At 33.8% G+C, this 17836-nt stretch overlaps 1 protein-coding gene across 1 annotated transcript; it reads left to right on the top strand.

Moving 5' to 3' along the window:
- The first annotated feature begins 509 nt into the window (after positions 1-509).
- Positions 510-16296, top strand: LOC111087980. The gene is made up of 5 exons (XM_022396585.1): positions 510-705; positions 9195-9396; positions 11342-11481; positions 13448-13558; positions 14558-16296. Exons 1-5 carry the CDS (start codon positions 582-584, stop codon positions 14572-14574), a joined length of 594 nt encoding a protein of 197 aa, XP_022252293.1. The 5' UTR covers positions 510-581; the 3' UTR covers positions 14575-16296.
- The last annotated feature ends 1540 nt before the right edge of the window (positions 16297-17836 follow it).

The raw sequence follows: 17836 nt of genomic DNA, 5'->3' as shown, positions 1-17836 counted from the left end.
ACTCTCTGACACCAATTTGTTACGTCTCCGTTCGTTCGTCGGAGCGAATTTACGGAAAATTAATTAACGAACGAACGGAGACGTAACAGTATTTAACTTTAACACTGAGTCTTGTCACTTTCAAACAATTTCGCCGAGATAAGCTTTATTTGTGAGAGTGAAAGAATGTGGTAATTTGAACTATTATTTTACTAACTGGTTCGCCCTTTAGCTCATTTTGGAAGAGTACTCACTTGCGTACGAAATATTTCTGGTTCAACCCTGTGGAACCAGAAAAGTATGTGAATGCTGTTTAAGTCACTTCATCCATAATTAATATTTATCTATAATAAAATGTGTAGACGTTTATACTTTTAGATATCAACCTTACATTTCCTTTATGCAAGCCTCAAGCTGACGTTACTGTTTCACACCACTACAAATAAAATGAGTTACAACGACAAGACTATATTTTTTTTTTCGAAGTTTAGATAGTTTGCCTATCATAGAGGGCTTTGAGTCAACTGCAGTAAAACCATTACAGCGTTTCGTAACAGCCAAGTTAATGCCTAGGGTATTACAAAAGCTGAAGTCATTATATAATGGGGAGTTGTAATAGTAGTGGCATGGCACATTCAAAAGTAGACAAAATGATAAATAATTATGCACGCATGTTTCATAACGCAACAATAATATTTGTGCTTGGTAACCTCACAGCATTTGCTGGTAAGAATTAGGTTTAGTATTATTAACTATTTACAAAATTTTGTACGTTTTAAAAACGATTTGAAGTAGAATTAGAACATAGTCTTGTAAGTTGTACAAATTGTACTTAGCTTAGTTGTAGACTAGTGATATATTCGATTTGTATATCCAGAACACATTCTGGGTGTTCTTGTCCAGTAGTGATGGTTAGTGTGCTCGACTCGAAATCTGTGGGTCGTGGGATTGAAACCCGTTGCCTGACATGCTTGCTCTTTCAACCGTGGGGGCGTCATAATGTTCTGTCAATTTCTCTATTTGTTGGCGGTGGATGATGTTTACTAGCTACTTTTCCACTAGTCTATCACTAATGAGCAAAATAATGAGGTAACAGTTGGTCTAGCGTTTATTTCCAAGGGTAACCCTTGTTTTGTACCTGACTAGAATAATTTTTATGCGATCAATGCTACTACAGACAAAGGAAGAAAAATGTTTAAGAAAAATATTCTGTATTGTGTTAAGATATTTTAAACACATGCTGATGACGTCAATGTTCCAATAACTCCACCTCCTTGTCGAGAACTAGTCGTAAGGAGTGTGTGGAGTTACTTATTGCTCATGGATTCTCAGATCATTCTTTGTCATGTGACCCGGGAGGATCAGGTAAACCCTGGATCTCTACCTCCTTACTTGTCTGTTTTGATTCCTGAAAGCAATAGATAAATCCCGCATTAGTTCTCCGATGTTGTTCGGTCCGGTAGTTAGGAAAATCCGTTTTAACATCATGCAGCCACTGTTCGTAAGTTATCGCACACGCGAGTGGACCTTTTCAGGCCACATCCACGAATGTACAAACGTAGATTTTTTTCTCATTTTCCAGTAAATATTTCGCTTTCCCTCGTTCGTTATAAACATTCAAGCTTACTTACAAACAATTCTATAGATACCGATAGAAAAATATACAGTACTAATTTTATTTTTACTCAGCTTCATTGCTGTGCAAAAAGTACCGCACATTCATCCAATAAATAAAGCGTATCCCTGGTAGAAGTAACGAGTGTAACGACAGATTACTCAGCGTTAGTATATATATATGTGCAAACATCTCACCCAGTGACTTAATTTTATTTACCATGAGCACCACATCACGTGTACAGAGAGCAGTATTTCATAATCAAAGAAAAGTATGTTTGTCAGACAACCAGCTTATCAATGTTATATTGCACAGTATGCCATCATGATGTACGCAAAATGTTAATCCCAGTTGGTTTGGTTATTACCTTTTTGCTAAACCCTCAGGCTAGAGGTATTAAGGTGAAGTGCATATTTTCACCACACCCAAAAATTTACACAATTCAGAAAATAACTGTGTATTCAGATTAGCTCTATGATGATCTCTGTGCATGATTTTTTTCAGGTGCTGATTCAGGCTATCCAGTGTTCTGCCAACACATCAGTGATGGACTGTGTTGAAACAACACGTAATGGATAATCCTTGGCCCACATTGTGAAGTAATCCATAATAATTAACACATATCAATTACCTTATTCAATCTCTGGGAGAGGATTATCATTATCCATGGCTATTCCTTGTATAAGAGAATCAGCAGGTTTCTTCTGGAGATTACCCTGTCTAAGCTGTTTTTTCCTCTGGGCAGTGTGCTGTGTTTATACCACCATTTAGTATCTTGACATGAATGTGGCTACTAAAACCAGCACTGCATGTTAACACAAGTGCATGTAACCCTTTTGTAGCCTCCAGTCTTTGCATTATTCAAAATCTTAAAAATTTTCTTCCTTGGAGCTCTGGGAATCACTAGCTGCAACGTAGGTTGAAAAACATGTCTTGGTGTTTGATGAAATGGTACAGCACACCTTCCTGTACTCATAGCTATGGGTATAATAGCCACAGGCTTACTCACATCTGTGCTACATTTCCTCTTCTGTGCTGGTGTGCTTCTCTTTGCTGCATGGCAGTGCCCAAGCTAGCTCTGGGTCCTTCATTTTCTCTTCCAAGGACTTTTCACAACAAATTCATACTCCTGTAACATTATTATCCAATGTGCATCATCCTTTCTGAATGCTTAAAATTCATAAACCACTTCAGCAGTACATGGGCCACATGAAGAGAGAACTTTCTACCATACAGGTAGTGTTTGGTGAAGACCACAACTGCAATCAGTTCTTTTTTTGACCATGCAGTATCGATGTTCAAGAGCTGGAAGCATACAACTAGCATATACTATCACATGTTCCACTCTATCCTGCAATTGTGATAACACTGCTTCAATCCCACTCTCACTGGCATCTCTATCCAACAAGAACTCATAGTCTTGTTGTGGATATGCCAGTACTGGATCTTCAACTAAAGCAGGTTTTAGTTACTGGAATGCTTGGTCTAAAAAGTGAATCGCTTTTAGAGAGAGTAGATAATGATGCAACAATGTAAAAGAAGCTGGTCACAAAATTTTGGTGGTGTGATGCAAGGAAACTGCAAACTTCTCATTTGGTCACACATTGAGGACAGTATCTAAATGTTGCAATCTTTGCATGGCCAGTAGAAACTCAATCTTTCTCTCTCCACAATATGATTGAGAAATCCCACCCACGTGCACATGAGTGCACATTTCCCCAGTTTCAACTTCGAGCTGGTCTTTGTTATCTGTTAAAGTACCATGCACAGGTCAAACACTAAGATATTGTCAACATAGACCAATCATCCTTCATTTTAAGCTCCATCAGCCACTTGAAAGTGGCAGACATGTTACAAAAAACTTGTACAAATCATCTCAAGTAATGAAAGCAGTTGTATTTAACTTTGCTCTTGTTATTCAGCTTAATTTGCCAGTATCTAGATGTCAGGTCTAAAGTGTTGAACCATCAGACCTCTTCCAATGTATTCATAAATTAACTTGTCCATGGGAGTGTAAAGGTATTGACACGGGTCACCATTTCACTTATCCAAAATCAACACAGAACATTGAAATACCCTTTTTCTTCCTGACAATCACTACTGTACATGATTATACAATATCTGAAGTCTGTATGATTCTGTCATTTAGCATCTGTTTTGGCAGTGGCTGCATGGTGGTGGTTTCATTGGATGTGCATTGCCTGTGTCTCTCTGATGGTGAGTTACTTTGTTTGATCCATTTGCCATTTGATCCCACAAATGCAGCAGCATATTTAACCAACAGGTCACTTAGCTACTGGCACTGTGATGAATCATGACAGCTTGCACAATCCTCAACTCTTGGCTTGAGATTTGGTGGCAACTCAGTACTTGCTTTTGAACACAATACAACAGAAATAACACTAGTGATAATGCTAGCTTTGGTTACCCACTTTTCATCTGCTGTGCCAACAACCATTCCAGTGGGAAGTTGGATAGCCAACTGTCCATAATTACAGAACAACATAGAGACTTCATTCCTACTCAGATAGATCACTGCTTGCTTTCTGGATAGGAAACAGTGCATCTCATGCATTGGGTCTATTACCACATTACACAGCTCCAACGCACCAGACCTCATCTATAGTAAACCATAGAATACTACTTGTGTAGATGGAGGTACTATGGTTTCCTCCTCATCATACACTTACACAGTTCACTATTACTGGACCCATTCTAACAGCATCAGATGACCAGTGTGTTTCAGATCAGCCAGTTTTCTGGCAGATTGGTATCAACCAGAAACTGTATCACGTGTCTTTTTAACTTCACAGGTACATACCCAATGCCACATAGCCCTGAGAGAGCTGGATTAACCATAAAGCTTTTTGGTGCAAGCTGCCTGCTGTATCCCCTCACGTCTGTGGTCAGACCTGACTTGAGCTCCATTGGTTTCCTAGAGCTGAAGTAGAAGCAGCTATGGTTTGCTGCCCATGCTCCTGAATCTGCTGTACAGTCAGTTGAAGCTGATAACCTCACTTATCTTGCTGCATGGCAAAGTAGGGTAGTTTACTTTAAAGTGATCCTGCTGCCAATACTCAAAGCAGATGTTTTGGTCCACCTTTCTAGAGGCACCATCAATATCAGCTGTGGCACAAACATCATGGGAGGGGCAGTGAAGGCCTGCCTACTCTCTGGGAGACAGTAGGGTTGTGTTGCAGTGCTGGGATGTGTTGGCTGTTGGTTTTCTCTTGGCCTTAGGGATTGAACTGAGTAGAATATTCTGTCCAAGGTACAGCCACTGTAGCTGTCACTGTGGGATTTTTCCTCTCTTGCAACCTATTAGAAGTCATGACTTCAAACCTTGTCACCACAGAAACTGTCTTTGTTACAGTGAGAAGATCTCTTGGATCCAAATGATGCCCCAAAATCTCAATAGGGAGCCCCTCGACAAAGTATTGATGATGATATCCTCATGATCTGCCAATACCATACAGAGTATGCTTTTCTATACAGTTTGTACAGATTGCCCATGTAAGCAGCCAAGTTCTCACTTTGAACCTCGAATTTGGCCAAATAGACAGCTTACTTGAGCTTTGTTCTCCACTGGCTCGTAAAGTTAGTGCACCTGCAGTCCTATACTTGCACCTCACACAAGTGCTCCATAGCATCAAGGGATAGCTCATCCAAATCCAGGGGCAAGCAATGCATTGTATGTTTCTGAGTCCAGTTATTCCAGGCAGTGACCTGTCCAGGACACTTTAGGAAACACTCAAGAACCTGTTTTGCTACATCCTTAAACATTGGGATGCTATTTATTTAGACTCTTATGACAGCTACCAGTGGTTTTACCACAAACTACTCATCTGTGGTTGCTAGGCTAACACCAGGCTGAGATATCTAAACATAGGGGATGTTGTAGAGGGGATATGTACCCATACTCAGAATGGTGAGTTATGACAGATATTCATTGGTTCTGCCTGACCACAGGCTTCTCTATGATCTGTGGTTACCTTGGTAGTATACCTCCCATCACAGAGAGGCTCACCACTTTCTATCAGATCACCATCATCAACAGTTCTTGCCCACTATCTCACCTGCTGGCAGACATTGGCCACCAGTGGTACCTCCTATCTCTATCAGCTTCTCATGGTTGGCATAGATCAGAGTCAGGGTTTATCTACTTTAGATGATGAATGCTTGGAAGTCCTGTAGAGACCATTACATTCAGTCTCAGACTTTTCATACAGTATACCACTGCAATGATCCTCAGTCATTTGGGCTTTCTGTGTACTAAGGTAAAACTTCATTGGATAACAACCAAGCAGCATTTCTCCTTTCCCTGTCTGCACTCTTAATAAAAAATAAGTCCTGGAACTTTGCAGCATCAGAGAAAGTCTGATGTCTAAGGGAGGACCTTTTCTAGACCCAACATTTCTTTCTGACAGATGTTTTTCCTCAACATCTAACTCTTCTTCCTCATCACAAGTTTTTTGACTAAATGCTGTTTCCTCAAGTGTGAAGCTTCAACTCAATAACTCAAGAATTCAAAAGAGCACAGGCAAGTATATTCATCAAGAGTAAAACAGAAAACTTTTCAAGAACAAATCCTCTGGTCACAGTAGCAAATTTTCTCTTTATTACTATGCTGTAGTATTCTCAGGTGACTGATTTCCCTTATAGCAATTGAGTAGGAGCTGCAAAATACAGGAGGTTCTGACCGAACATGTACTACAGAGTCATTCTGAATTCACATAACCTTAACTGGGTTTGAAGCAAGGAAAGAGACTGGGCACAATGCACTGATATCTTTATTTCAACCAGACAAACATAGTGGAAGTGTATGTTGTAATGACAAACATAGTGGAAGTGTATATTGTAATACTTTTCCTGTATAGCTCTCAGTGTGTTTCAAGCAAGTCAGTATATTAAATAACCTTAAATAATTCATATATATATATATATATATATCTTGTTTCAGACTTAGAAAATGTGGTATTATATACATAAACCAACAATGCCATTCTTCTTAAGGGAGAGGCATTACTTGTTTGACTGATGGTCACTCTTACTTCCAAATAAGGGGTGTGTTATCCATGATGTATTACCTGACCTGCCAATGAAAAAGACCACTGGCTTTTTCTATACAGTATGCTGTACTTTACAAGGGTTTTTCCAACAAGAAAGTTCATGTGACACCCTAGTTGAATAACTCAGTTCAGTAGGTAACTTGGATGAGAGTAACATAGTGGCTCTCCTGAAATATTTTGTATAAAATAAGAGGGTAAGAGACACATAGTGAGCTTGCATACCCCCAGAAGATACAGATCTTTTTTTCCACACTAAAACTGCTTCATAATATCTTTATATCTTCTTTTAATGATTGTTCCGGAATGTTGCAGGGATTCTGATTTTGCATAAGAAAGAGAAATGATAAATTTTCCTTCCATAAAAAAAGTATGCTTAATGTTTTTCAGACTTGTCTATGTGGGTGGTTGGTGTAAATATATGGAAGACAGAGTGTGTAATTTTGCGTTAATGTTTTGATCATGTTTATTCATATTATTTTCAATTGGAATTATTAGTCTTTCCAATTAATTAACTGTAAATATGATTTTAATAAATTAGTATTGCCCATTCATCTTTACTGATGTGTTTTGTTTATTTATGCTTATTAATATACATAGCAATAAATGGTCATAGTTACTAAGGAATATTCCACAAATAAGCTGATTAAGCTTCATAACATAACATCCAAAGGCAACCCATTCCAAAGGCCAACCACCCTGTTAGAAAAATGAAACTGTCTTAGCTGAAGATGACTCATACCTTGCCAAAATTTATATTTGTATCCCCTAGTCCTACTATTCTCACCGTTAAATATGAAAAAAGATGACATCAACACTATCAATTCCCTTTAAAATCTTAAACACCTCAATCAGATCCCCTCTAAAACTTCAATTGGATCCCCTCTAACACCTCAATCGGATCCCCTGTAACATGGGAACTTCTTTATTTTCGTACATTATTTTTTTATCAATATGTGCATACTGTATTCAACAAAAAGAAGAATAAAAAACATGTATTAACAATAAAAAAAACTACATTAAAAAATAGGATATTAGCTTACTTATGTTTATAAGTTACTCTTACACTGAAAGTAGGGCCTTTGAATGTGTGCATGGAAATGTAACTTTTAATATAGTAAAAATAAGGATAAAAGACTGGAAAGGGATTAATAACTTGGCCATCTTGCTTTGTGGATCTTGCAAGATCTTAAGTGATTTAATAACACAGTTATCACATAAAATTATGTTTTTCCTTACAAATATTGGTCTTATATTTATGTTATCAGGTATTAAGAATATGGAACAGAAATTTATGTAAAATGTTCTTGTCAGATTTAAAATAACTTATCATCATCACATGTAAAGCATTTATTCTTATTGTTCATTTCATAGCGGAGCAGTTTTTTATATTATTTTTGTAATGAAGCCCTGAGAAAATAGTGTGTAAAAATGTTTGTATATGTTTATAGAAGGATATGGGTTGGTCCTGTATAAGAGCTCAGGATTTTGTGGCTGGTGAGTAGAATTCAAATATGTGTGATACCCCAAAATATTACCTGCAATTTAAGCTATGGGTGCATTATTAGAGTTACAGTCAATCCCTTAGTGTGAATGGTAGGGTGCTGGTTATTAGCTGCCTTTTCTCTGGTCAGTAGTTCAAAATTAGAAATAGCAGCAGTTAGCCATAGTAGCTTTGCAACACACATATATATATATATATATTGAATTTAAAGTATTTACAAGATCAACTTTATTTGAAATGCAATATCTGGTTTTCCAAAAATAAGAAATTTATCAAGATAAACTATACGTAATTTTTCAGTATGTAAAAACTTGGTTTTTATAATATGCAAATTAAAGGCAAAATATTTCTAAAAAGGCTCATACTGGTTGTAAGCATAAGTTATTCAAGAATTAGCCTACAGAAGTGTTAATTATGGCTTATAAATTAGTTAGTGCCATCTCTCCAAGTTAGAAAAGTACTGGCTAATTTGAGTCTTATGTAAATTTTTGACGTTCAGTTGCAATTAATAGTTTTGCTCTTTATTTCAAAGTATTTACTCAAATGTTTTGTCAAAAAAAAAGATAAACTTACAGCATTGAATATATGTACTTGAATAGTCTGTGACTAAAAATAAGTATTAGGCTCTTTCACTGTATAAAACATCCTATTTTTTACTTGAGTGGTCTTAGTTTTTATTGTACCTTACACATAAATTCTTAAAATTGAACTTGGGCTGTTGAATTCAGTTTTAAAACTTGACATAAAACATTTAGATTTCATGTTGTTGATAATATGGGTATTATTTCACAGGGTTTAAAACTTGTCTCTTTTTCCCCACAGACATACACGTATCATAAAAAAATAGATACTAGTACGAAATGTGTAGTAAACTAGTTTTACTCATAAGGAGCCACATTAGATACAATTTTAATTTAGTTACATCGGAGGAATCTATGGAGAGAACAGTTTTAAATAATAAAGTGTATTTTATTAATCTTCTTATAGTTTGTATGTAATGGTTTTCAATTGCTGTTGTATGTTTTATCAGCTGGTAAATATTGCCCTGGAGAAGTAGTTGTAAACAACAAGACAGTTATCATAGCTGACATTCAAGACAAGGATGAAATGTATTCTTCACTGCTTTACCATTGTCCATTGTCCAGTGACCCAGAATACTATACTGAATGCTGTAAAACTGAAGATCATATTTGTTGCCCACGGGTCTTGCATTTTTATGAATTTCAAACCTGGTAAGTATTTATAGCTAAAGTTCAGTGATTTCTCAAATATATGAAGAACACAAGTAGTACACATTTTAAAATAGTGTTAAGATGGAGTTTAACTGACTTGGTTTTGGTATAATCAGAAGTAGAATTAAAAAATCAAAAGATTAAATGTTCTTAATGGCATCCATTCAAACTGGACCCTTGTTACTAGTGGAGTGTTTTAGGGTCAGTGTTTGGTCCTTTCCATTTTTATTATTGATTTGAGGTGGGGGGGGGGGAGGCAGCTAGTAAAGTTTGCTGATAACATTAAATTCTATTTCTAGTCTGTATTGAGAATGTTTGGGTACTGTAGAATGATTTGGTTCAGTTGGTTTGTTTGACAAATATTTGGCAGATGACCTTTAAGATAACTGCTTTGGATTATCATAATTTTAATCACATATATATAACCGACATGGAAACACACACACTCAATAGAGTGAATGAACAAAAGGATCTTGCCATGGGGGGAATATGTCACTTAGGCCGTCAAGCTTTGTTGCTAGCAGTCATTATAAAAAATATTAGAATTTTAAGGTGTACTTATAGTCATATTGATTAAAAGTCTAAAGAGGGAATTATCTTTTTATACAAATCACTACTAAGAAATAATACTAACCTTCAGAGGAGGGTTTGTAGGATGGTTCTGGGGATGAAACTTAAAATCATTGAAGTCTCATTAGGGTTTTAAGTTAAAAATTCCTACAAATAGAACCAAGAACTCTAAATAGTTATTTTTATCTTAAAAAAAACAAGATCTGAAGGTTTTTCATTTCCACCCGATTCCTTACAATTTCTCACAAAACAAATGTTTCTCTCTCATAATAAGTAAGTCCATTCAACTTTCCTTGCCTCAAGTGCATATGACAGTTCACTGAATCAATATTGGAATTAATCTTCTACATTCTGATTCATTCATTAAAACTATCAAGCTTTCTTTGATTAAAAAAAATTATGTTTTGTAAAAATCAGCCCTTGATCCTGAACATTTTAGGACGAATTTTAATATAAACTTTCTAACTCTAGTGTTATTATCATGTTAGCAGCTCCCCCTAGCAAACATTAGAAGTATAGTACAACAGTTTATCAACCTCCAGCCTGTGGGTTGTATGTAGCCCATGTGAGATTCAGCTTCCTGTGTGTTTCCCTAATTACATCAGACACATCAATTACATCATGGTCTTCTGTAAATTTATACAATTTAACACAATCTTCACACATTGTTTCTTTCATACACACCATGCTATTGCAATGTTTGCATATGGAACCTCCTTAGGTCATCAAATAAAGAAATTGAAGAAGAAAGCATCTCTTTTGAAATAGCTTGTAATATATTTAGATGCACTTAAATGTAGCTTAAAATATTTGGGTTTTATCTGAATGTATGTAATATATGAGAATAATAGCTAAAGTTTGGACGAATAATCATTGGAGGAACAGATGCATATAGTTATCTTTGGGAACTATGATATAGAACACTGGCATTATATATTCTTAGGTCTGCTTCGTGTTCTTTTGGGTAATGGCCACTAAGATGAATGAAATAATTAATAGTAGAAAATAATAAAAGATAAATAAGGTTTCTTTCACAAGTGGTGTATTTAGTTTTACACTTTTTTACTTATTTATTTATTCCAAAAAATCCAAAATAATCATATACATTCTAGGCTACAAATTAGCTGTTAGTAGTACATTAATTACAAAAACTCAAACCCCACCCCTGCCCCTCCAATAAAAAATTAATATTCAGAGGTTGGATTTAGATTGTTTTTTTGTTTTATAGAATCCTGCTAATTAATTAATTAAATTATTTCTATGGGTAATTTGAAATATAATTTAATATATATGTTTCTCAAAGCTAGATATGGTTAAAATAAATCAGTAATTATAAATTCAACAATTTTCATAACACTAGTTGTCACACCAACAGGTTAGCCATGGTGATAGCCCTAACAGTTACACTGTCATGTGTAACCTTGACAATTATTACTGTTGTCTGCTGTTTCTGGTCTCGTTGCAGCCTACATAGTCTCTGTGTAAAAGAGTACACCTCAGTCATCCCCATGACAAGTAAGTGCATTTTTTTGTACACCTTATTACAATTAAGTATTTTGTAAGAAAAATGCATTTTCTGTAAACCTTGTTACAGTTAAGTATTTTTATTTTCTGTTAATTCCATGACAAGTAAATATTTAGTAAGATGAGGATCACCTTCTGTAAAACCCATGCTCAATGCTTTGGAACCATGAGTGCACTATATGAGTGATGACCAAGCAAGAGTTGGCAGTGGGTGCTGTTGACTGGCTGCCTTCTTTCTAGTCTGTCAGTTCAAAATAAGGGAGAGATGTGTGTAGAGATCTTTGTGTATAAAAATTCTGAAACAAATAAATAACTCCTGAAGAAGACATGTCCACCTGTGAAAAGTGTTATGAAAAAAATGACTAAACAGTTATATTCTTTTAACTTCTAAAGGAAAGAAATAAAAAATAGCATCTTATCTTTAATTAAATGTATTGGTCTGACTTCATATTGGAGAAGGAATGATGACTGTAATTCCAAATTTACTATATGTATCTACATGAAATGTGGCAAGGTCCAACCACATATTGGAGAAGGAATGATGACTGTAATTCCAAATTTACTATGTGTATCTACATGAAATGTGGCAAGGTCCAACCACGTATTGGAGAAGGAATGATGACTGTAATTCCAAATTTGCTATATGTATCTACATGAAATGTGGCAAGATCCAATCACATATTGGAGAAGGAATGATGACTGTAATTCCAAATTTACTATGTGTATCTACATGAAATGTGGCAAGGTCCAACCACGTATTGGTGAAGGAATGATGACTGTAATTCCAAATTTGCTATATGTATCTACATTAAATGTGGCAAGCTTTTAGTAAAATGTATAAGCCTGTTGTACACAAAAATTAAGATGTGTTATGAAAGTATTTGTATTCAAGATATGTCTGCGAATTGATGACATCAATCTGACTCAGATTCTGATTAGTCGGAGTGCAAGGTAATGTTTGTATGGAGAATAAGAATACTTGTCCATTGTACAGTTTGCATAACTTCTAGGACATCCAATATGAATATGTATCTTTTTTAGTATCTCCATATATTGTATCTGGTAATTACTCTTTTCTACCATGACCTATCACTAAGCCAGTAATGTAGGACAAAATTAATAGCTGATAACTGAAAAAAATGCATAATATCATTGCTATAATAATCAAGTTTCCCATTTAAAAATTTCCAGATAATGCCTTTTGAGAAAGATATATATAACAGCCAATTTTTAACCTGGCATTGGAGACTATAATATACACAATACCATGTTAAATGGCACTCTGTAAAAGGAGTAGCATGCTTACTTTGACCCCACCCATTCACATATGGTCAATATTCAAATAAACTCTTTGGACATCAAGTCAAAATGAAAAAAAACAGATACATAAAATTAGTTTCCAATGTACATATTGGGAACGGTAAAGGTACCACAGTAGGAACCACTGTGTGGCTCATTCTTCCATGAACACATCTTTTACTGTGGTGCATTTTATCCTTCCCATGATGTAGTTTGCACCCTAGTTTTGTCTTTTATGTGTGACACATATTGTTTTTGGCCTTATCTGAAGAGTGGTGTCACTTAAAGGTATGTTAGCATGTGTGAAATCAATCATTTCATAAAATACATGATATTTCTTGTAGTTTTTCAAAATGATTGATCATCACAATATGTTAAGTTTACATTATAATATGTGTAAGTTTTGTGAAATGTAAATGGGGCAAATGCCTTTTCTTGCTCGTTCCTGTGGGGAACCATGTTAATGACCATGGTTTCACCACTAAAGGCATCATCAGATTAGCTTTTTTATTGCTTACATATTTAATCACTTTTATTGCTTTAATCTAGTAAAAAAAATCTATAATAATTTTGCATGTAAGAAAGTTTATCACTGATTATTATAATACTGTAAATAAACATTTCTGTAAATTTCATGGTTATTCTTCTATTTTCTCAGTTTTAAAAGGTGAGGGCCATTCCAATTCCACCAGCAAAAAGTCCAAAAAAGCTAACACTGTCCAAGTTTTTCCAACTGTTGTTCAGAGTAACAGTACTAGGCCACTGGAAGGTAATATTGTTTCAATGTAAAACTTTGTTTTAGTTATTATTCAATGTAATAGCACTTGACAACTAGAAGGTGTTAATTAGTGTTACACTGTGAAGATTTATCTTAGTGATTGTTCAAAGTAGTAGTTCTCAGCAATTGGAAGGTAATATTGTTTTAATATAAAGCGTTATCTTAATGATTATTCAAAGTAACAGTTCTGAGGCAATGGAAAGTAATATCATTTCAACGTAAGGCTTCAAAGTAACAGTATTTGCCAACTGGAAGGTAATATTGTTTCATTGTAAAGATTAATCTTAGTGATTTTTTGGTAACAGTACTTGCCCATTGGAAGGTAATATTGTTTCCTTGTAAAGATTCATCTCCGTGATTATTTAAAGTAACAATACTTGGCAATTCAGAGGTAGTATTGTTTCATTGAAAAGATTCATCTCAGTGATTATTTAAAATAACAGTACTTTGAAACTGGAAGATAATATTGTTTCATTGAAAAGATTCATCTTTGTGATTATTTAAAATAACAATACTTTGCAACTGGAAAGTAATATTGTTTTGTTGAAAAGATTCATCTTAGTGATTATTTAAAATAACAGTACTTTGCAACTGGAAGGTAATATTGTTTTGTTGAAAAGATTCATCTTAGTGATTATTTAAAATAACAGTACTTTGCAACTGGAAGGTAATATTGTTTCGTTGAAAAGATTCATTTTAGTGATTATTTAAAATAACAGTACATTGCAACTGGAAGGTAATATTGTTTCATTGTGAAGCTTTATCTTGATTATAAAAACAATCGAAAATGTGGAAATCATTTTATAAAAAGATGTCATGGCCTTTTAAATGTTGGGATTTTGTTTGAATAATCTTATTTTTAAAGCTCTTCTTTGTTTACAATATAACTGAAGACAAATATTTTTTTCTGTGTTTTTAAAATTGTGTAACATGAGTAAAAAACAATATAGAATTTTATTTTAATTGAGTTATTTATTTCTTATCTAACAGATGCAGAAGCAGTTTAAAAGTTTTCCCTTTCTTCTGGTGAATTGGCTCCATTTTAATTTTTAAGGCCACTTTACCAATCTACTTGGATCACATGATCAGACTGATTGTGAGGATTATGCCTTTCATTGCTGATCACATGATGTGGGAGAAAGATTTATTGTTTATTTATTTTTTAGTTTCAGAATGCACTAACATAGGCATTGAAAAAAAAATCAAAGATGCATGATTCTAACCTTAAGTTAAAAAACCTTTGTGGCTGGATTTCTGTTGTTTTAGTTGATATTTGAAAAATGTTAGATAAATAATCTAAGTTAGTTGTACATAGTAAATGCTTGTTTTTTCTATACCTCACAATACTGTAATGACATAACTCATTGTTAAGAATAGTCCATTGTATTTATCCAGTAACCATAATTAGGTGTAACATAGTTTACCTAAATTGTTGTTTAGTTTGTAATAAGCCAGATTTTTGTTCTTCTACATCTACCTCTTAAAACATCGATTGTGGTATTAGAAGTAACTAGACTTAACTTTTAATTCTGAAAACAATATGATTGTTATATTACATTACTATTAATTAATTTCCTTTATTATTCCTGCTGCTTAAATATGAAGGTATTTCTAGGTAGAAGAACTCCAATTGTTCATACTCTTATGACTTAGAACATAACATCAGTGTTAGATAGCACTTACATAGTTCTCCCTTACTCGTACCTTTTAGAACATTACAGTAATGTTAGATATCACTAACCTAGTTCTACCTTACTCGTACCATTTAGAACATTACATCAGTGTTAGATAGCACTTACATAGTTCTCCCTTACTCGTACCTTTTAGAACATTACAGTAATGTTAGATATCACTAACCTAGTTCTACCTTACTCTTACATCTTGGCAGGGCTTGATTTGTGTAAGTAGAGCTCAGTTTAACAGCCCCTCTGGTGGCCTCTGGAAGCTATAGGGTTTGAGATGCACTTTGAGCTATTTACCAATCAGAATCACAAGTCTAAGTTGTAATCTGGCATAGTTGAAGTGAAAAGCTGAACTAAGTGATTATATGGTGATCGAGTATGATAGAAAAGAAGTGATAAATTTGGTTTCACCTCTAAGCTAAATGAAAGATATCACAACATTATCTTGTACAAAGATGGGGATAATTGGTTTTATGAAGTTGTTACTGTGATAGAAAATTAAACCATGTCTTATACTTTATAAACTGAATTTTTGGGTATGTATACACTGTATCTTGGATATGATTATAAAACATACATTTCCAAAGGCTTTTGACATTCTAAAATGGTTGCAAAAAAGTCAACAACAGCCTCATTTCAATTATTTGATGATGTCACAATGTATGTTGACACACAAAAGAAGAAGAATATTTTTCAAAGTAAGCCTACGATGAAGTAGGTCTGTATAAATGATATGAATTGGTAAGATTATGATAACTTATTTTTTAAATTTACATATGTCCTTGGACATTCTATAACAAGAATGTTTTCATAAAATTTTTTAATAATGGGAACATTTTCACAACAATTTCTTACAACAGGAACTGCACTCCAGTTTGCTCCCCCTCAACTCAAGCCCTGCATCGTAGAACAATACTTCAATGGTAGATAGCACTCACTAGTTCTACCTTACTCTTACATCTTAGAACTTTTTTGTCGATGGTAGATAGCACTAACTAGTTCTACCTTACTCTTACATCTTAGAACTTTTTTGTCGATGGTAGATAGCACTAACTAGTTCTACCTTACTCTTGCATCTTAGAACAATACTTCAATGGTAGATAGCACTCACTAGTTCTACCTTACTCTTACATCTTAGAACAATGTTTCAATGGCAGATAACACTAAGTAGTTCTACCTTACTCTTACATCTTAGAACTTTTTTGTCGATGGTAGATAGCACTAACTAGTTCTACCTTACTCTTGCATCTTAGAACAATACTTGAATGTTAGATAGCACTAATCTAATGCTCTTATACTTACCTCTTTTTTATATTGATGTTAGCACCAGTCTAGTTCTGTTGTACAAAAAGAGACTTGTTTTATCTATAGATAAACCATATATAGAATTTTAACTCAACCATTTAGAGACTTACAGCTGTATTGTATAAAAGACTTAATGTAGCCTTTAGAAGGTAATGACAATGAAGAGTTTATTAAGTGCCAGTTAAAACATAAATATCCTCCTTGAACTCTAATATTGTCTATTTATTGCTAATGTACAATGGTTTGTGAGGATGGAGAACTGATTACTGTTGTCCCATATTATACATATAATCAAAAATTAATTGTAACATATGGTTTAAAGTAAAACAAGAATAGTTAATTCAGAGTAAAAACTGCTATAGATGTAAAAATTTAATATACTGCATTTTATTGTAATTTCAATTGTTTATATATTTTTACATATATCTTATATCTTTATTAATTTATATCTTAATATACAATAATTTTTAAAATGCTTATACTGGTCTACATGTATTTGTTCATTACAAATTTCACATATTTATTTTTTAAGTTTTATATATATATATATATTTAACAAAGTTGAGCATTAGTACAAGGAAGTGTAAAGTAAAATCATTGGTGTCATCTGTTATAATTTTTCATGTTTTATAAAAAACAATCCATTAAAATATATCAGTTTGTGTAAAAACAATTTGGCAAGCTTTATTCGTTTCTAAAGAAGTTCAAAGTTTTTTTAAGGTTTTTTATAAATGATGTTAGAATAAAAATATTCGTGAGAACAAACTTTTTGCTCTGTATATATATACATATACATATATTGCTTTTTGCGTAATAAGATTATTTTTGGTGAATAGTGTTTTCTTAAACAAATGAACAGAAATTTATTTTGTATTCTTAATTATAGTTTTACACTATTTGTATAAAGAAAGTATTGGTGGCATAACATTTTTTTACTCAAATATATATATGGTTTAGTGATTAAACTTACAGTAACAGTTTTATTAAATACATTTTGTTTCTTGCTGCCAGGGCTGCATGATCACCAAAAATGCTTTGGATAGCCCTCCCTCCCCCTAACTTTCATAATTCTTTATGGGAGGCAGACTACTTCACTTGTGATTAAATATGCTTGTTTTAACTGAGTAACTTGGAAATTTGTACAAAACAAATATATATATTTTCTGTAAATTTGAAGTTGATCATTCTGACTTCTAGTGATGAGACCTGTTAGTTACTAGGATTTAGATTTTTGTTTATTAACTTGTTTCATCTTAAGGTAAATCTGCATCTATTGGCAAGA

This window comes from Limulus polyphemus, unplaced genomic scaffold (assembly GCF_000517525.1).
Source record: "Limulus polyphemus unplaced genomic scaffold, Limulus_polyphemus-2.1.2 Scaffold2936, whole genome shotgun sequence".
In the NCBI taxonomy this organism is placed as follows: Eukaryota; Metazoa; Arthropoda; class Merostomata; order Xiphosura; family Limulidae; genus Limulus; species Limulus polyphemus.
The sequence above is the reverse complement of the archived record's forward strand: the minus strand, read 5'-3'. Positions and strand labels throughout refer to the sequence as shown.

Coding starts and splice junctions, on each gene's coding strand:
- LOC111087980 (XM_022396585.1), top strand. CDS start 582: ATGGGGAGTTGTAATAGTAGTGGCATGGCACATTCAAAAGTAGACAAA. Junction 706..9,194: donor TAACCTCACAGCATTTGCTG/GTAAGAATTAGG, acceptor ATGTTTTATCAG/CTGGTAAATATTGCCCTGGA. Junction 9,397..11,341: donor TTTTATGAATTTCAAACCTG/GTAAGTATTTAT, acceptor TCACACCAACAG/GTTAGCCATGGTGATAGCCC.